We start from the raw sequence: 19,919 nt of genomic DNA on the forward strand, positions 1-19,919 counted from the left end.
GATTTGATCTTCTTCTCTCCCTACTCTTCCCCTCTTGGAGGATGAACCCTTCTGTGCAAGGGAAGCAAGAGGATTCCAAGAAGCCCCTTCCATGCTGCTTGCTTGGGTATTGCAAGGAGAGATGTGCCTACCAAGGTCCACCCCAGACCCCCAGCCTGGGGCAGGCCGGTTGGTGGCCTTGACCCACCAGACCCTTTCAGGAGGGACCAGGAGCCCTCAGTGCTGGGGTGATGGTATTCGTAGCCCCAGATCCCATTCGGGCTATTTTTGCTGGGGCTACCGGGTCCAGAGATTGAAACCCTTGTCCAGGTAAGATCCTTGAGGGAGATCAGTAAGTGTGTGGGCCAGCTCTTGGCTGCCCTGTTTCATGTCACGCTGGCCAAGAAGGTTTAGTGTATGTGAAGAGAAGCTGGAAGTGCTGCAGCCAGCAGAGGTGTCAGCCCAGTCCCTCGGGTTCCAGCCACTCCAGAAGCCACACCTGTGGCTTCTGACACTGCCGAAGCGGGGGGAGGAGTCTCTGACTCTCTCGGGTCAACCTAGAGGCATTACCTCTGCGACCTTCTAGCACGTGATATGTGAGCTGAGCGTCTGGGGCCTTGGTTTCCTCACAGTTACAATGGTGAAGATGATAAGATGGCTGCTGGTGTTAAATGAGATGATACAGCGAAGCACTCAGTTCAGTGCCTGACACATAAAAAGTTCTTTTAAATGGTGGCTACCATCACACTTACTATAATCATAAACATGTTTAGATGACGTGTTGAACATCCAAAATAGGTTCTCTTCATTGATGAAGTATGATATTTCTCAAAATTTGTTCTCAAGTAGTAGTAATACTACTATTAATACAAGTACTATCACTACTACTGCTGCTGCTGCTCCTGCCACTGCTGCCACTGCCACCACCGGGGCTGCAGTCTGCAGCTCGCACTGATGGAGCACACGGGGGCAGGCCCTGGCTTAAGTGCTTTGCTGTATTAACTCCTCTTTCTCCCTGCACTTCTTTTTGTCAATGAGGGAATAATAGAATTATGGAGAGTGGCGGATGTGATTGAGTCTCCAGCTAAATGAAGGGGGCAAAATCAAGACAGAGGAAAAAAATGGCAAAACGACCAGATGTGTAAGAGGAAGCTCGGTTGCAAGACAAGGCGTTAGGTCAGCCTTCGGGCTCTGGAGCCAGCCTAGATTCCCATCCCAGCACTGCCACATACCAGCTGGGCGCCTGGGGCCTCACTCAGCCTCTGTGCCTCAGTCACTTCTTTCTAGAAAGGGAACGACGGTGCCAACCTCTTGGGCTGTTGCAGGGATGACAGGAGTTACATGCACAAAGCATGGAGGGTAGTACCTGGCACAGTGTGTAAACGTCAGTTACCATCGTCATAGTCAAGAGATCTCAGAGAAGGATAGAGTAGTTGGGACACAGCCCCAGAGTGAACCAGAGTTTTAACTGGCCCTTAGAGAACAGTCATAGGAGATTGTGACAAGTGGGGTGGCACGCGCAGCAAAAGGCACAGAAGGACTCCTGTTGTTTCAAAGTGCATATTTCATAGAAGTGGATCTGCATTTTAAAAACACAAAAAGTAGCTTTTTTTTTTTTTTTTTTTTTTTTTGAGTCATCCCTGATTATTTATCCAGGGAGTGATTTTCCAGCCTGACCGAGAAGGGCTTCTTTTGCAGTCCCGTGGTATGACGGTTGAATCCCAGCCCCTTTGTCTCTGGCTGTGTGATCCCAGCAAGTCACTTGACCTGTCTGAGCTTCAGTTTCCTCTTGAGGAAGTGGAAATCCAAGCAGTGCCTACTTGCTAGGGCAGCACCCCACGTTCTGGGGAAATGCCCTCCAACGCGAGTGAGGTACCAGAGAGGAGAGGCACCGCTTTGTTCCATTCCAGATGCAGAAGGGGGAGCATTTCCCCTCATATGAGCACTTTACATGAATAAGCGCCCACAGACAGGCTGTGTGTTCAGTCTAAAGAAGCAGGCTCGTTAGTCTTTTGCTCAGCTTGCGAAAGTATTTTCTTATCAAATAATAGAGATGATGGCAGTCGTGGCTTTATGCTACTGACTTGTGGTTCCCTTGAATACCATTTCAAGAAGATTTGCAATGTTAAGCTCTTTTCTCTCTTTTCCTCTCCCTCTTTTGGACATTAAATTTCCATCTGTTTACCCAAAAATGGGAGCAAAATAGATGAGAATAGCTCTTGGGTGGGGTAAGTACTTTCTCCCGTATCCCTTGGTCGTGGTTCAGCCCGGGTGCCTACACGTGCTCGGCAGCCACTGTGGAGTTTCTAGCTTGGGAGAGGTGGGATTCTGATTATTTTCACATTGGTAAGAGTAGAAGCATCTACACGGAGCTTTGTGGTTTCTAAGGCACTTCAAACACAGCTCCCTGTCAGGTCCTCACCACAGCTCTGAGGGAGGTGGTACATGCCCATTTACAGATGAGCAGACCCAGGCCTTGAAGGGTGAGGGGCTCCCCACCGGGGAGAGACAGTTCCTGAGCACACCGGGGAGGACTTGATAATGTGGCGAATTCACGTTGTCTGAGGTGGGAAATAACGACACCCCACCCCACCTCAGAGGAAGGAGGGCAAGATCCCGGGAGCCACGTTTCTCCGCCAGACCCCTCTGCCCTAGCGCGACACGGGCAGCGCTCTCCTGCCAAGCCCTCTTCCCCGCGGACGCCAGCTTGCTGGCCTGCAGCGGCCAGCCAGAGGGTGGGCGCTCGTCCAGCATCTCAGACAGGAATGAGCCAGGGATTTGGAGCAAAGGAAGTGGTAATGCCAGATACCAGGGGACGGAGACAAGACAGGATCCTGGCCTGGCTGCTGACAGGTGCCCCTGGTGGCTGCCACTTGCCTTCAACTTCCTGTGCCATTGTTGGGCCCACCAGTCCTCACAGAAAAGGAGACGACTGGGAACTGCCAGGGCCTGTGGGCTTCGTTTGTTTGGAGTGTTTGTGTAACGCCGGCAGCAGCAGTCCCCTTTGTTTGCAGTATTGCCCAGATTCCAGAGAGCCCCTCCATGCTGGGAAATCCCAACTCTAAAGGGAATCCATTTTGTTTCCTTAAAGAAGGCTGTTTCCGAGGGCTGCGCTTTAGACTTTCAGACATGGAGGCCGGGGCAGTACAGGAGCTCATGGTGACGTCTGGAGCCAAGTTGGGTTGGCTTCTGGCCGGCTCTTACTTGCCTGCCAGATTTCTGATTTCTCTCCTACCACAAGACCAGTCGCCTCTGACAGCTGTGACTTGGTCCCCTTCGCTGCTGTAATATTGGCATGTTTTCGGGAAGGTTCCTGATGGGTCTGGGATGCACCCCGAGGCTGTGGGGTCGAGCCCAGCCTCCCATTACCAGAGTCAGCAGAGTTCGCGGCATGACGAGACCATGGGTGCAGGAGCTGGAGTTTGGGCAGGGTGGAGAGGTGGGACTACCGAGGCGAGCCTTTTCTCCGTCACGCCTGCCTTCCTCTTCTCTGCCTGTCGGCTCCGGGTCAGGGCATGTCACGTGAGGCAGGTGGGTATCATGAAAGACCCCAGTGTCTTTCATTTAGTGTCAGGTCACCATTTGCTGACTTTGTAACCTTAGACATGTCTCCAAACCTTGCAGCTTGGCTATAGAATTAGAATTGTTTTAAAGAGTGGTCTCAGGCTTACCTGACACACAGTCAGCTCTCAGCAAATCATAGTGATGCAGCCACCGCTGCTGGGAAGCCGACAGCAGCGTCTTCCACGAGGCCGTCCTGTAGGCAGGATGTGGTGCAGAAAGCAGGTTCTGCCTCGTTCCTGGGGCCTGCACATGCCTCCCTTCCCCTAGCTGGGCTGGCGTGCCCACCCCCCCAGGACTCACTCCATCTACAGCTTGAGGCAAAGCCGCTAGTTAATTGCCAGTCAGGAATTTCCCCCATGCACATGTGTAGCTGTCAGGCCTCAAGAGTCCCATCCCCTGCTGCCTCCTAGAAAATTCTGGAAACTCTTCGCCTGCAGCCTATGAAACTATGGGGGATGGGATGGTGTGATTATCCTCCACTGAATCAAATCAGCAATACCCACACTGAGATCCTGAACAAGACACCCCTTCCCCAACACACACTGACACCCTGCTTTCTAGCAGTTGCCTGTGGGATGGTGAGGCAGGATGCTCAAGCCATGGGGTCCCACATGTCAGTGGAGGCTGCACGCTCTGGAGCAGCGTGTGTTTGAGCGCTTTGGAGGTCCTCACCTGTCTGGCTCACACAGTGAAAGAGCGTGTGGTCTCTTGGCACAGCTCCGAGCCCGTGGCAGCAGAGAGCGCGTGGGGGAGGCATGGCTGGTAGGTTGAGGGAACCACACCCATGCAAAGTGAGAAAGAGCTGTTTTCACCCTGCTCCATCCCGGGTGTGGAGAGCGGTGAGACTGGCCTGGCGGACCAGCTACCCTCCCCGCAGTCAGGCACGCTGGGGCGCACTGGCCTGAGAAATGGCTCAGCAGCTCTAGATCTCACAAGCTCAGAGCCCTCCTGCAGCCTGAGAAAGGGGTGCTGACGTGCCCACAGTCTCAGCCGGAATCTGTGCCATCCCACCCACAAAAGATACTGCCCCAGAGCCTGCCCAGTTACCAAAGACAGATGGCTGCGTCCCCGCCACTGAGGGCACGGGCCCCGTCTGCAGAGCCACGCCTGCCTCTTTCCTGCCCTGACGAGGCTCCACCCTGGCATCCTCACTGCTTTCCCAGAAACGGCTTCAGCCCCAGTCTGTCAGACGCCCCCAGGAAGTTGTCCCCGTTTGGAAAATTCTCGTGTGAAATGGCTTTTTATCTGGAGTTTAGAGGATCATTTGCCAGTACCCTGTCAACTCAAGCCTATAAGAGTGAAGGCGCATTCCCCACATCACTGTATCGTGAGACTGACTTAGAGCAGAGCTACGGAGCCCTTCGGAAATAGTTCCACCATAAGAGCATCCATCAAGAGCGCTTTTCCACCAGGTGTGAGAACAGGGCCACTGCCATTTATAAACTTAAAAATCAAGTTTCTGACCTGGGCTCCCATGCCAAGGGATGGGGAAACTTCAGTGAACAAAAGTCTCTGCCTTCAGAGAAATTGTAGTCCAGGGACAAAAGTGACAAAAAATCCAAACAGTATAAAGCTGTCAGTGCTGTGAGGGTGTGAGGGGCAGTGCTAGCTGCCGAGTGGGGAGCTCTGGCAGGGCTGGTCGTCAGGGAGGGCCTCGCTTAGCACCCAGCAGGTCACGTCACTTCTGCCACCCTCGGGTTCCTCATTTGTAGAATGGGGATAAGAGCAAAAGAGCACCTGCTTCGTGGAGCTGGCGTGAGGGTTCAGTGAGGCACCGTGTGTAAGGGACTGAAAGCAGTGCCGGGGCTTGGTGAGCGTCCTTTAAATGCCGCTGGCTTTCTCTTACTGCTGGATGCCTCGGGAGCCAGGCCAGGATGTCACACAATCACTCCCATCCCACTGCTGCCTGTTGGGCCCCTGTCCCAAGGCCCAAAGGGGGGGGGGCGCAGCCCCTGGGAAGAGGCAAGGAAATCCCTCACAACTAATCAAGACTTGGTTGTGTTGTAAATTTATATCCATGAGCCTATCTGGGCAAGTGGAGCTTTATTGAGGGCCTCTAATATGGACCAGATGTGTTTTAGTAAGAAAAGGAGAAGAAAGAGTAGCGTAAACGGCCCCCCCGCCCCCAAAGGCCCTAAGCCCGGTATCCAGCAGGAGTCACTGGACCCAGGTGGAGATTCTGGCCCGGGTCAGCTCCGTGTTCTGAGGCAGCCTGGCTGCTGGAGGACACAGGCGTGGGGGCCGAAGAAAGAAGCTTACCCAGCTCTGACCCCATGCTGGGCCAAACCATTCCGGTTTACCAGGCAATTCTAGAAAAATTAGTCCAAGATGTGAACCAGACTAGAATTGCCTTCTTTGTGCTGAGAGTAGAATCTGACTTTGGGGAGACAGTACTGGTATTATTCTACATGGAAGTTTTGGCTTGGTTTTAGGCCATGGTGCTCTCCGGAAATCTTAGGGAAAGCATGGTAAGGGCCTTGGAGCTGGCACCGCAGAGCCAGCCGTGACCTTCCAGGACAAGTCTCTGCTTGTGGAGCCCCTCGATTGGGAAAAGTCTGGCCTCTTTGCATGTTCTGGGCAGTGCCATTCACCGCAGCCCAAACAGCAAGACAGGGAGGTGTGTGGGGCAGCATGCTTCCCAGCAAGTTCCCTGAGAAGGGGTGAATTCAGGGGCGGTAGTTGGCATTACCCAGTGAACCTCCGTGCTTGGGTCAGACCACACCAAAGGTGGGGCAGGGTCAGAAGAAGAATGTGGGCCTGAGGGCAGGCAACATGGTGGTCACCCCTTCCTTGACTGTCATCGTTAGCTCTCTGGCCCATCCCTTTGAGATTCCTTTCCTGGATGCCAGGGTGCTCAGAGATGTGTGGAGCAGAGCTTAGGGGTGGTGGGTGATGGGAAGTCTCATTTCAGAGGAAGCCTCAGGCGTAGTGTACCTCCCCAAGCCCTCCCAGCCCTGGGAGCCAGGCTGGCACCCCAAAGCCCTCTGTGCTCGTAGCAAGAGTTGAAGCTAGGAAACCACAGCTGAGACTTCAGGGGCTAAATGCAGGCTGGATCGAGGCCCTGCCTAGCACCTGGCACATCCGGGTCTGCCTGAGTATTTGTACCTCATCCTCACAGGTGGGTACAGAGCAGCACATATCTGCTGGCACCAACACTTGTCCCACCAGGCAGGGACAAAGGCAGGCAAGGCCTTCTCGAGCCTGGGCCTCTGGCTCCAAGCCTGGGCCTCATCTGCCACCTTGACCCTCTCTAAGGCCCCTGCATGCCCCAAGGAAGAACAGAACCTGCTTTGAGCTGGAAATTGGAGGCATTTCCTGTTCCGTGTTAAGACACCGCTTCTAGGACTCTAATTCCAATAAATCAGAAGCTTGCTGAGTGGGGCAGGGCCCCCCTCCCCAACCACCCCAGGTTGCAGGGACCGCTTAAAACCAAGGCCTTAAGAAATTTCTTCTCTTTCATTTTTTTTAATGAGGAAAAAAAGGCTTTTGCAGTCTGAGTCCTGTCGAGGGGCCTATGTGGGACCATTAGATTGATACAATCAGGCTCGTCTAAGTGATTAATGTAAAGCGTGAGATGAGGAGAAGCTGAACTTTGTCACTGGGGTCTGGGCCCCGCGGTTGCTGTTGAACTGGCTCTGTGACAGGGGCAAGCTGCCGAGCCCCCCAGGTCTCCACTTCCTCCTCCAGCCACTGAGGGCAGTTGGTCTGGGACTCGTTCCACCTTCTTCATGTGAAAAGACCCGTTTTTCCTCGGCACATTTCATGGACTCCCCCCTGTGACAATAGCTGCTCTTGTATGCCCCCAAAGACCAATGCTACCAGCAAGTCCATAACCCTTTGCTGTGGCTTTGTTCAGACTGGATTTGTTGGCCTGTGTGTGTGTGTGGAGTTATTTTGGTCAGGCCACAAACAGCCCTTGGCGCACGTGGGAGGTTGCACACCCTTCCCCGTAATTCCACACGCACCCACCCTCACCCCCGCCTGAGGCCCCTGACCTGCGGCCACTGGGCCTGGGCTCCTTGCTCTCGCCCCTTTCCCTGTGCAGCTCGTTCACTGCCAAGGCCAAGAGCCTGCACTGCCAGAAAGTTTCCAGATTCCCCTCGACATAGTGGTCGCGTTTGTTTCCTCTGTCTTAGGAGCTGGGATGGAGTGGGTGGTGAGCAGCTGGCTGGCAGGCTTTCGCAAACTTTACACATTCATACTTGCTTAGGGGGCAGATTGGCTAGACTTGAAGAAGCCTGGAGCCAAGGCACTTAATAGGACCAGATTCCTGTCACCTTTTTTTGCTATTATGTTTTTTCTCTATCACCAGACACAAAAATAGTAATAATAGTTAACGCTTATCATGAACTTACTCTGTCCTAAGTAAGCACTTTACATCCATCCTTCCAACCATTCTGTGAGTGGTCCTATGATGTATACCCATTTTTCTGATGAGGCAGCCGAGGCCGAGAGAGGTGAGGTAACCTGTGCGCCGTCACACGGTTTGATTCACTGGGAGTACCCTGAATTCCCACCCGGGCCGCCTCCCTCCCGAGTTCATGCAGCTGGCCACTGCCCTGTCGGGCTGGCTACTATCCTGTGGACTCTGAAATAACAGCCAAGAGTTCTGACGGTGGAAAAGCTGGAAACTGCTAACCTAAATCTACCTCGTTTTAGCAGATCGGGCCCAAAGAGGGCAAGTGATATGCCCAAGGTGGTAGTTCAGGTGGTTCGAGGACACCAGAACTTTCTCCCCGTGAGGGTGTTGTGAGAAGAGGCCCACCATCTCAGGTCCCTGAGCTCGGCGAGCACACGCAGGCCGAACGCCGCTCCAGGAGCGCCAGGCCTCGGGCGGCCGCGGCAACCACCACCCCCGCACCGGCAGGCCGCGAGCAGCCTTGTCTCCCGGATCTCCGTTCTCAGGCAGCGGTTCTCAGTGTGGTCTGGGAACCCCAGGGGTCCTGGAGACTCTTTCAAGGAGTCTGTGGGCTCAAAATTATTTTCATAAGAATATGGCATCCTTTGCATTTTGCACCCTCATTTTCTCACGAGCGCCTGGTGGAGTTTTTCCAAGGCTGCGTGACATGCCATGATGTTATCGCCGAAGGCTGATGGAATGTGTGTCTGTATGTTCATGCGTTTTAAATGTTTCCGTTTTAAATGCTGACACAGTAAACCTCAATAAAGGCAGTACACATGAACAAAAACACTTTGGGGTCCTCAGTAATTTTCAAGAGTGCAAAATTGTTTTTGAGACCAAAAAGAATCGAGAACCGCTATTCTAAGGTTTGGGAATCAGCAGAGATAGAGTGCAGTGAGCAGAGGGGCTGAAAGAGAAGGTGCTTCAGCCCTGACCCCTCTCCATGGTTCTGGGCCTGCAGACATCTCCATTCTGACATTGAAAGCCTGTGGCCGAGCTCGGCCTAGGGAAAAGGCAAAAAGAGGGAAAACAGCCTTTCTCTTTGGAAGAGAACAAAGCAGAGAGCCTTGGGGACCAGGCATGCATCATTTACTCCCAGAAGGCCCTTTTACCCTGGTGTTGTGCAACAGCCACAGTCATTGCACATGGGAGTTTTTATAGGGGTTTTCCAGAATGTCCAGATAATTCAGGCCAACTCTTTGCAGCATGCCCAGTGGCTAGATGAAATTACCAGAAAGGAAACAGCAGCCGGGGACCCACAGCCATGGAACAGTGAGATCATTCCTGAAGGGCTTGTTTCTCCTGCCTAGCTACACACATTGTCCTCACGGAGACTCAGACGCCCGCTCGTGAGTCGACACCATGCCCTCAAAAATGATATGCCATTCTTTTCTGGGCAGATACTCACTTGACTTGGTTCATAACTGAATTCCTGGACACACTCTACGAGGCTGCTGGTGTGCGTCTGTTCTGTTAGTCATTCAGCAGGCCTTTACTGAGGACCTTTTGCTAGGCCCCATGCTGGGCATGTTTTTGGGGAATACGGAGATGAGGAAGACATCGTTCCAGTCCTTAGGAGGAATAATTTAATCAGGAATGTGAACCCTCTGGTCGAAGAGAGAGCGCTAAGGGATATTTTTTTTGGTGGAGAGCAGGGGATCTAGGAAGGCTTCTAGAAAGAAGTAGCTTTGGAACTAAGCCTTTGGGATAAACAGGATCTGGACAGGCAGAGGTGAGGATGGCTTTGTTCCCGCAGGACATGGGAATGGGCAGGGTGGGCTTGAGAACCAGGGTGCCTGGCGCTCGGGTGTGTACAGGTGGAAGGGATGAGGCAGGACTGGAGAGGGGGGTGGTGGTGTCAGGCCTGTGGCCCTCCTCCTCAGGCCCGGTGGTGCTCAGCGAACTCTGTCCCAGGTGTGTTTTCTGAAATGATGAACCAGAACATCAAAACTTGCCAACAAACCACCCTCAAGATCACATCTGATTGTTTTGTTTTAAAAAAGCTTCCAGCAACCCAAGGAGAAAAACTTTCATAGCTTCGGAGATGCTTCGAAGCCCTGAGATAAGTGGTCTGAGGGCCAGGCTCCTGATTCACTGAGCTGAGGACAGACTGGAGGTCGTCTTCCTGCTCAGAGGCCCCTGCGTGTCAGGGGACAGGTGGTGGTCACAGTAGGGTCTGCTGCTTGGGGGACCTGGACATGGCGGGGGGGGGGCGTGAGTGGGGGCCTGGCTGTGGGACAGAAAGGCTCGCAGCTCACTTCCACGGAAGGAGGGAGGGGTGGCAGGCACCAGGAGGGCTGGAGGGCACAGGCCGTGGGGCACCAGGGCTGCCTGCACCCTGAAAGGCAGGGGAAGGGCTGCATCGACTCTGGGCACAGCAGGCCCCGTGTCTGTGGAGCCACAAAGCCAAAGACTGGCTGTCAGCGCCCCCTGCGGCAGCGGGGTCTGGTGGACGGTGCCCCGGTCTCCGGAGGGGGCCTTCACCAGGGAGCCTTCCCAGAACTGCCAGAGGGCAGGGAGCCTTCCTCAGTAGTGCGCGGACCCCGGGTGGGCTTTGGGAGGGCCTGGGGAGGGGGATCTGAGCGGCAGTGTCCCTGAATTGCACGATGTCAGGGGCGCTCTTCACGTGACTGGTGAGGGGTGAGCATGCCCCCTGGAGGCGCACGCCCCTGCTGCTTCGCGTGGCGCTGCCTGGGCCCCGGCCCCTCCTGCGGGACTCGAGCAGCCGCTTCTGCCCGAGCGCCAGGCGGCGGGCCTCGGCCTGGCCAGTTGAGAAGGCAGAGCTATCAGTCCCACCACTGATGTGATACCCAGCGTCTCTCGCAGCCTCACAGAACCCCGAGAAGTAGATACCCCCCGTGTTACAGAGGCAGAAAGCGGGCTCGGGCGTGTTTGTCTCTGGTGACCAGGTAACACAGCTGCTAGCGGCAAAGCCGGGCGTGGAGCCTGGGCCAGTTGGACGCTTTCCCTTGGACCCACTATCCAAGAGGTTTCGAGGGAGCAGGAGCCCCCACTTCCACACACTGTAACCCCTTCTGCCATCCACCCCCTCGGGCCCTCAGGTTCTGCTCTTGATCGGGGCTGAGACAAGGTTTCCTTCTGACCCCGACAGGGTTCCTGTGGAAATGGGCGGCACATCGGGGCTCTGTGAGAGAAGGGGCAGCTGCCCTCCGCCCCTCACTAACTGGGCGTTGGGGCACCATTCACGGGGTCATCAGCCCATGTGGCTGTTCTCAAGCGTGTGTGCTAAGGGGGCGCCACTGTGCCCTTCAGGGGGTGCCCCCAGGGCCTGATCCTCTCTCTGCCCCACAGGCCCTTCATGCTGCTGCCCCCGCTGATGGAGTGGATGCGCGTGGCCATCACGTACGCCGAGCACCGCCGCAGCCTCACCGTGGACAGCGGCGACATCCGGCAGGCAGCCCGGCTGCTGCTGCCCGGCCTAGACTGCGAGCCCCGGCAGCTCAAGTGCGGAACTGGGGAGGGGGGCGTGCGAAGGGGCCCCATCTCCATGTCCAGCCCCTGGTGACTCCCTCTGCCCCCTTCTCCTCTTGGAGGCTGGAGGCGGTCAGCAAGCAGGGACTGCATCTCCTTTGAACTGCCCTAAGGCTGTCCTGCAAGACCTGCTCGGGGCCTCGGCTGCTCTCTGGTTGCTTCTGCAGCCACTGCTGTAGTACAAAGAGCACGCGCTCATTTGGATTTGGGCAGGAGAGCTCACACAGTCTGATTCTGGGATATTTGGGAGCAAGGGGAGTAATTGGGGCTCTCCCTTTTCTCTGTTCCTGTAATTGCCCCCATTTTCTTGAACACTAAGTGCAGGTACTATGCTGAGCTCCTCTTCTTGCGTGTGTTATCTCAGTCCACATGACAACTTTAAAGAAAGACTGTAATCCTCACATTACAGGTGAAGAAACTGAGTATCAGGGAGGAAGAGTATCTAGCCCACAGGTGCTCAGCAAAGTGGTCAGGCCAGAATTTGAGCCCAGGTTTCTACGGTCCCCAAGCCTGTGCTCTTAATTTCCTTCCCGACTTTCTTGTACTAGACCCTCTCCTGGGGTGAGCTCTCCCAGAGAAGGTTCCCTCTGACCTCCCCTGGCCTGTGAGAGCCTTGCGTCTTTGCTTTGGCCCTCTGCCCAACCCCAATTCTGGTTTTATCTATGACTTTTCTTGGTAGGTTGGGTTGATTGCAAAAAGGATTCCAGGCTCCTCTCTGTCATCTCTCTGGTACCTTTGGATCTCACCAGGAAGCCCCGAAGAGGACAGAGCATGAGCCAGAAGCTAGAACTTGGCTGTGAGGACCATTTAATAGGTCGAGGGGCAACATTCTTTATGCCAAAATATATGTGTGTACATATATATATATATACACACACACACACCCAAGTGCTATGGCAAAAGCCCAGGCTGTAGCTTCTTCCTCCCGGAAGATTATTTTAGATGGGACTTGGTTCTCTATCAGCTGACAGCTCCAGAAAGCTCAGAACACTTCTCTAGCAAGTTTTAGAAATGTGTGCTCCTCGTGTCACAGATCGTGACCAGAACAGTCATTCCGTCCTCCCCTCCCAGCCCATCCTCACTGCACACACCAGCCGAGCACATCTGGGTCACATCTGACTGAAAAGTAGTCCTAGCAGAGAGTCCATGCTGGGTCCCGCTCACACACCTCCATGTCTCTTCCGGACAGGCCCGAATGCTGTTTCAGTTCCTTCCGGAGGCTGGATGCCCAAGCAGCTACTGAAAAATTCAACCAGGATCTGGGCTTCCGCATGCTCAACTGCGGGAGGACAGACCTCATCCAGCAAGCCATCGAGGCCCTGGGGCCAGACGGGGTTAACACCATGGACGACCAGGTACGCTCCGAGAGCTCCCGTAGGCCAGGCGTAGGGGCCAGAGTCAGGAACTGACGATTGCCAGAGTCGCGGAAGGTCCCTTCTGTCCTTGGCCTCGCACTGGGTCAGCTCTGCACTTTTGAGAGGTGGGCTCCCCCTGCATCGTGCTGCACCTGTTCCAAGTGGAGTGTCACCTTCGAGTCTTCCTAGTTCCCCCTCGGTCAGCCTGGGTAATGTGGATTCAGCTTCCCCCAGCTGGAAGGCTGGAGACGGCCCTGGATGATGCAGGGCTGGGAACAAAGCCAGAGGAGTCAGCTTGAAATCTGGCCCTCGAGAATAACTGCTAAGACGGTGTCAGAGCGTGCTGGGCTTACGAGGGCCAGGCAGGGCCAGGCTCGGGGACCCAGCGCAGAGCCCTCAGCAGTCCCTGCCTTCGTGGGGTTAACACCTGGTTGGGGAGGCTGGTAAAATATACAGGATGTAAACACATACGCTATGGAGTACATTAGATGAAGAAGTGCTGAGCAGTAAAAAAAACAAACAGGAGGATGGAAAGTGTTGGAAGTTGTTTGTCATTCTAGATAGAACTTGGTTTTTTGTCGTTTTGTTTTTGCTGTGAATAGCTAACATTTATGTAGCACTTACCATGTTCCAGGTATGGGCTAAGCACATCACATAGATTCATTCGATTCTGACAGCAGCTTTATGGTGCAGGAACTATTGATTATCCCTGTTTTATAGATGAGGAAACAGGTCCAGGGACCTTATAACTTACCTAAGGGCACACAGCTGGTAAGAGGCAAAAGTGGGGTTTGAAGAACAGAGTAGTTTGACTCCAGGCTGACAGCCACTGTGGAGTCTCTAAACGGAGAACCTTTGCTGCTTTGTTTACCTGACACTATCTTGGGAGCACTCACTGTGTTCATCATGGCATGCTCCAGTTTGGGATACCACATAGAAGCCTGGGAAAAGTTAAAAATGACAATTGAGGAGTTAAAGAGGCTCTCGGATGAGATGACAAGGTTGTGCAGGACAATGCCAGGAGAGCCCTCTGGCCAGGGTAGGCTCTGACAAGTCAGGCCTGAGCAGCCGAGGAAGAGCCTCCTGCTGAGTGGACGGGAACTGAGCCTGAGAGGAGGGCCAAACCGGAGTGAGCAGAGTGGAGTGGGGATGGCGTTCCAGGGAAGGGGGTCATGAGAGCAAGAGCAGGGAGGAGGGGCCACTGGGGCAGGAGCCAGGGTGGGGGAGACCAGGGGCCAAGGCTGAAGGGGGACTTCAGCAGGGCAGCGGGGAGGTGCAGGCTGGTTGTCAGATCTTCTGGAAGCTGCGCTGTCGCTCACATCCTGATGGAGCCCCCACCCCCCTCCAGCAGCGCAAGGGTGAAGCCGTGGACTTCAGAGTCAGAGTAGGTTCTAGTCCACCACGTGATAACGGTGGCATCTTGGACACATTACCTCCCTGAGCCTCAGTTTCCTCACCTCTGCTGTGGGGGTAATACCCGCCACATAGAGCGATTGTGGGGATTTTGCATCTGGCACATAGCAGATGCTCAGTAAATGTTATTTCTGGGTTTTGTTAATATTAATTACTATCCCTGAAAGCTTTTAATCGGCCTATTTTATGCCTGCAGTGGGAATAGGACAACCTAAAAAAAAAGTAATCTTTCTTCATAGGGCTCATAGCATCACTTAAACTCGGAACTGTATACAGATGGGGGGGTGGGCTGGGGAGAGAAGTCAAATATTGCCGATGAGATAAAAAAAGCCAAGTTTTCACTCGGTTGCAGTTGAATTTTCTCTAAATGCGTGATCCTATTTGTTCCCTAAGCCTTGGCATTTATAGAATGATCTGTTGGTAAACATTCTCCTCACCCCTGTGATTAATCTTGGGCCATTTCTTTATCTCTGGGCACTAGGCAAGGATTTATGGGGAAAGATGATCTTGTCTACACACAAACGCCCTAATAAATAACAGCGCAGTGCTCCAGACCAATGCTTGCCAGCATCCAGCTGTGAAATAATACTTTCCACTGCTGCCTTTGCTATTACTGGCCACAGAAAAAGCTTTCCAGCCAGGAGCAGTGCCGTTAACTGCCCACCTAAACGTAGGGAGGGATTGGGCCTCAGCTTTCGGAAGAGCTCTGAACTGCTTTGGAGCTTGAGGTTTGAAGTCAAAGACTCCTACACCCTCTTGTGAGAGGCCGCGAAGCACGTGCTTTGCAATTCAGGTAGACCAGGGTTCCCGGTGTCTTGCTGGTTGTGTGACATTGGGTAAGTTAATTCACCTCTCTGATCCCCATCTGTAAAATGGAGATGATAGAAGGCCTGTATTAAGGACGTTATGGTAACGAAAGGAAATAGTGCGTGTAAATCACTTAACACTGGGCAGTGCAGGGCCTGGGGGTGCTGTTAGCGTTTGGCAGCATAATGTAGCAGTGAAATTGGCGGCAATGTTACTGCAATTAGAAGTGCTTTAATTTAGAGATTAGCTCTTCATCAGGTTGAGCCTGCGCTGAGCCAGGCACTGGACTAAGCACTTGCCAGCTGCTGGCTGCAGAGCCTGCGCCCCTCGCCCTGGGGTCTGCAGTGCTCTGGTGATCCCCCAGGCCACTGTTCAGGGCCCCCATGTCCAGTGGGCTGGGAAGGGCAGGCTGGGCAAGGGCAAGGCACGAGAGAGCTTGGAAGATGCAGCCAGGCCCAGCAGATCTGTGGGCTCGGGGCAGATGCCTCGGCGTACGTCACCATGTTCTGTATCCAGACAAGCAAGCCTTAGCCTCTGATCCGTGCAGGGCATGACGCCGCTGATGTACGCCTGTGCTGCCGGGGACGAAGCGATGGTGCAGATGCTGATTGACGCCGGAGCAAACCTGGACGTCCAAGTGAGTTGGCCCAAAGAGCTGCACCGGCCTCCTCACCCAGCACGAGGCCATCCCAGGGACTCTTATCAGCCACCCTGGATGCTGTGTTTGGGACCACTGGGTGGATGTGTCTCACAGGACTAGACACACAAGGTGCACAGAGGTCATGGTTTGCAAGAGGATTTTCCTCCAGAGTCAGACTTGCTGTGTGAGAAGGGAGTGAGCTCAGTTGAGCAGGAGAATGGCCATGGTCGTGGGTCTAGAGAGCCTGTCCCACTTGAGTCAACCCTAATCCCTGACCATCCCCACCACCCCCAGGTACTTCTAGCTTGGCCTCCCTCTGAGGCACGAAGTGCTCATCTCTGCAGTCTCCTGCCCAGGGCAGACATCAGTGAGTGAACATGCTGCTCTTTCCTTCTTAGCTTCTGCAGGCGCTGCTCCAGGCCGAACTTACCAATTGATTGCAGAAGACATTTGAGTTGAATCCTCTTCCCATCTCTCCAGGGTACCCCATCAGCTCGAGTTCCTATGTCACCCCCCCCCCAGGAAAATCGCCCACCCGGCAAATACTGACCATCTGTGGCATTTTCCAGGTTCCAAGCAGCTCTCCTCGGCACCCATCCATCCACCCCGACAGCCGGCACTGGACCTCGCTGACGTTTGCTGTGCTGCATGGACACATCTCTGTGGTCCAGGTGAGCTCCTGCCAGGTCCACAGCGTGCCCCCAGCTTGCCTGTTGGGCAGGGCCCCAAGCAGACCCCCACCGCCTCCGCCTCCCCCTCTCCCCCTCCCCCCTCTCCCCCTCCCCCCTCTCCCCTCCCCCCTCCCCTCCCCTTCTCCCCTCCCCCTCTCCCCTCCACATCTCCCCTCCGCCTCTCCAGAGTGAACAGCTGCCTCCAATCAGAGATATCAGAGGCCCTGCTTAAGGCCAGGCTCACTGTTCAACATGACACAGACCCACCTGGTTTGCCTCGAGGAAAGGGGATTTAGTGTGAGGACATGTGGAATTTTAGGAACCCAGACCCAGGTTCAAGCAGTGCAGGCCTGCCTGCCCTCCAGCACCTGTGTGCCTCTCGGTTAGTTGCACCACATGCTGGAATTCTGAGCACACCAGTTTTCTCACCTCCGACCATCTCTCTGGCCCTTAAGCTTTTTCTGCTCCCTCATAAATTCCCTCGCGGTGCTACTCTCTGTCGTGGCGTCCTTCCAGCTTGGGCCCCGGCACCTCCGGTACAGGCTTAGCCTCTCAGTTTCCCAGTTCCCGAGGGAGGAGTCCGAGTGACCCAGCGCCCCTCTCGAGCCGGGCCACGCTGATGCCCACCGTGGCCCGGGGAGCCGAGGCCGCATGGCGTGGGCGGCGGTTCAGGCTAGAAGGGGAGGCAGGCAGGGCGGCCGTTCGCCCCGCAATCCCTGGCTGCTCGGGGTCCCTGGCGTCTGAGGGACTACACGGCTCCTCTTCAGGGAGTTCCTGTGACCCCATAGTCCAGACTGAGCGTTCCATGAGGGCAGGAGCTCGCCCAGTTTATTCATCATTGTCAGGACAGCCCTGGCATCTGGTGGGACTCAGTGAAGGGCCACGGCCTGGCTGGCGGCCACACCCCGCCTGCTGTTCACTTAATACCCTCCCAAAGACCTGAGCAAGACTCCGCCCTCAGCCCCGATGACCAGGAGGGCTGCGTTCACCTCGCCTGGGCTGGTGCCCAGTTTCATCCCGATGGGCCGGCTTCCCGCCTTGGCACCGGCGCGGGCTGTGGTGCCAGGGCATCCCGGACCCGCAGGAGTCTCCAGGCCGACGGTCCTTCCCTTCCTCCCTGCTCCTCCCCCCACGCCCGTGGAGCCCGAGAGACCACACACTCAGCTGCCGGAGCCTGGCGCCTCCCGACTGCGTGCCCGGGGGTGGGGGGCGGTGGTGGTGCTTTCTCTAGTCTGCCAAGCGCTTGCTCCGGGGAGGGTCTGCTTCCTAGAGCCCTGGGAAGGTCTCTGTCTTCCCAAACAACCTGTCAGAAAAGTTGAGGCAGGTGCTGAAAGTCACTTGTGGGACTAAAGAGAAGCACAACCCCCTACTTGGTGTTGCCCCAAGGCAAATCCAGGCGCACCCAACTCGACTGCTTGTCCCCCCGGCCCTGTGCGCCTGGCCCCTGGAAAGGCCTGTACTTGCTGGATTGTGGCCTGCACAGTGGGGCTCTGTCCAGCCCAGAAATAGCTCAGTGGTCCCAGCCTTGGGTAGCTGACTGACCCTCACTGACGAGAATCCCAAAAGCCCTGCTTATCGAGCCCTGCGTGTGGTGAGCATCGTTCATTTACTCCCCAGCAGTCCTGCCAGGCAGCTCTCTTCCCACTTTACAGAGATCGCGGCTGGGAGAGTTGAAGTTCTGCCCCAGGTCGCTCACTGGTTGGGGGCCAGCATTTGTACCCAGGTCTCCCTAATTCTAGCATTCCGCTGCCACCTTCCAGAGCCTCAGTTTCCCCTGGTAGCTATTTCCTATCCTGCTCAAGTGGATGAATTCTTGGAAAGAGAATTCAGAGGTAACTAGGAGGAAATTCACAGTCCATAGGAAAGTTTCAGAGAAGAAAATAGCTCGGTGGTCCCCCAGCTTAGGGACTTGCCTCAGGGCCACGAGAGCAGGGATGAAGATTCTAGAAACTTAAAACCCTGAGGGTAAAACCTGGGATTTTAAGGCCCACTTCCTCAGCTGCCAGAGTGAGCTGTGTCTGGGTCCCAGGCCCGCAAAAGTCTTCCTCACCCAAAAACTCCCCCGGCACGCTTGCCGGAGCCGTGCCGTGCTGAGCGGCGCCCTCTGTGCCCCTGCCAGTTGCTGCTGGATGCTGGCGCCCACGTGGAGGGCTCGGCAGTGAACAGCGGCGAGGACAGCTACGCCGAGACACCCCTGCAGCTGGCCTCTGCGGCCGGTAGGTATACCACCGCCCTGCCCGCCCAGGGTCTCGGTTGCCGCAAGGCTCTCTCTGCCCCACCCTTTCCCTGCAGTGTCCCCCGAGCGGGTTTGTAGCTGGGCATTGGGCTGCACATACAGACACTTGTGGGGAGCCTTGAAACCCTTCCTCTTAGGCTCCTGGGGGGGAGGGGTTTCTTGTCACCCCATCCGTCAGTGTTTCTGCCAAGCTTGGCACCCAAATAAAACCAAGCAGAGGAAAGGGAGAGAGGAGGGCAGAGAGGCCCTTACTTTGGGGGTCTGCGGGGCTACAGTGGAGGGACACAACCAGCCATCGTCCTCCCACCTCCCTCCTCACATCACTGCTGCTTCCCCCTGTGAAGTGCAAGTGTGTGGAAGGGGGGTTAGTTCATGCATTCCGGATGTTCCGAGTCTGGAGAATCCCCCTCACTTCCTCTTTGCTCAGGAGCCCTCAGGCACCATCCCATTCTCCGCAGCACCTCCCACCTTGTCTTTCAGGCAACTATGAGCTGGTCAGCTTGCTGCTGGGCCGAGGGGCCGACCCCCTCTTCTGCATGCTCGAAGCCAACGGCATGGCGTCCTCCCTCCACGAGGACATGAACTGCTTCAGCCACTCGGCCGCCCACGGCCACAGGTACCCGCCGCGGCATCCCTGCCCGTGTGACGCCGCGGGCCCTGCCCAGGTGCGCAGGCGCCTTCCTCCCCCGGAGGGGGGGCTGGGCCTGGAGGTCCTCCCAGAGCCTGGGGCCTGTGTGCGAATCAACTAGAACGATGCGGCGCTGGGCCGGCAGAGGGCCTGGGATGTGGGTAACTGGAGGTGGGTGGGTCTTTGGATGGCCCAGTGAGCAAAGCTGTAGTTTCTAGTTTCACCTGGTCCTGACGGGGCAGCTCTGCTCATCAGTTGCTGTCCAGTCAGCGAGTGCCTGCTGTGGAGAGGGCCGTGCGCCAGGTGCGCCAGCGGCTCAGCCCCTCCTCCAGGCCCACAGCCTAGAGGGGAGACGTGCCAGCCCTTCCGCCCCCATGAAGGTGCGCACCGCCTCGGCGGGCTTGGGGAGGGCTCCCTGGAGGAGGTGAGGCCTGATCAGGGCCTTGAAGGGGAGTAGGCAGCCCCCCGCTGTTCCAGGGAGAGAGGGAGGCTGTGTGGGTGGAAGACCTGGGCACGGGGTCGCGGGGGCTCTCTGTGGTCACCCTTGCCAGGCCCACGGCTCCCTCCCCGCCAAAGGGGCTTGGTCCCTGGCCGTCAGGGCTGGGGTTCCCCTGACGGCTCTCCAGGGAATTCTCCATATTCCTGTCTGAAACATCTTTGGCCCTTCCCCTCAGGGTGAGCTTGTGATCACAGAGCGCAGGGGAGCCGTGGGGCAGAGGATCTGGGGTGCCG

At 55.7% G+C, this 19,919-nt stretch overlaps 1 protein-coding gene across 2 annotated transcripts in view; it reads left to right on the top strand.

Moving 5' to 3' along the window:
- Positions 1-19,919, top strand: part of ABTB2 (ankyrin repeat and BTB domain containing 2) — a 184,837-nt gene that overhangs the window by 146,860 nt on the left and 18,058 nt on the right. For both annotated transcript variants that reach the window (XM_058305580.2, XM_058305579.2), the window contains exons 4-9: positions 11,258-11,410; positions 12,627-12,792; positions 15,560-15,649; positions 16,222-16,323; positions 18,443-18,539; positions 19,040-19,175. In XM_058305580.2, the coding sequence (XP_058161563.1) occupies positions 11,258-11,410; positions 12,627-12,792; positions 15,560-15,649; positions 16,222-16,323; positions 18,443-18,539; positions 19,040-19,175 (744 nt within the window). The remainder of the gene's footprint in view (positions 1-11,257; positions 11,411-12,626; positions 12,793-15,559; positions 15,650-16,221; positions 16,324-18,442; positions 18,540-19,039; positions 19,176-19,919) is intronic.

The sequence above is a fragment of the Dasypus novemcinctus genome, chromosome 10 (assembly GCF_030445035.2).
Source record: "Dasypus novemcinctus isolate mDasNov1 chromosome 10, mDasNov1.1.hap2, whole genome shotgun sequence".
In the NCBI taxonomy this organism is placed as follows: Eukaryota; Metazoa; Chordata; class Mammalia; order Cingulata; family Dasypodidae; genus Dasypus; species Dasypus novemcinctus.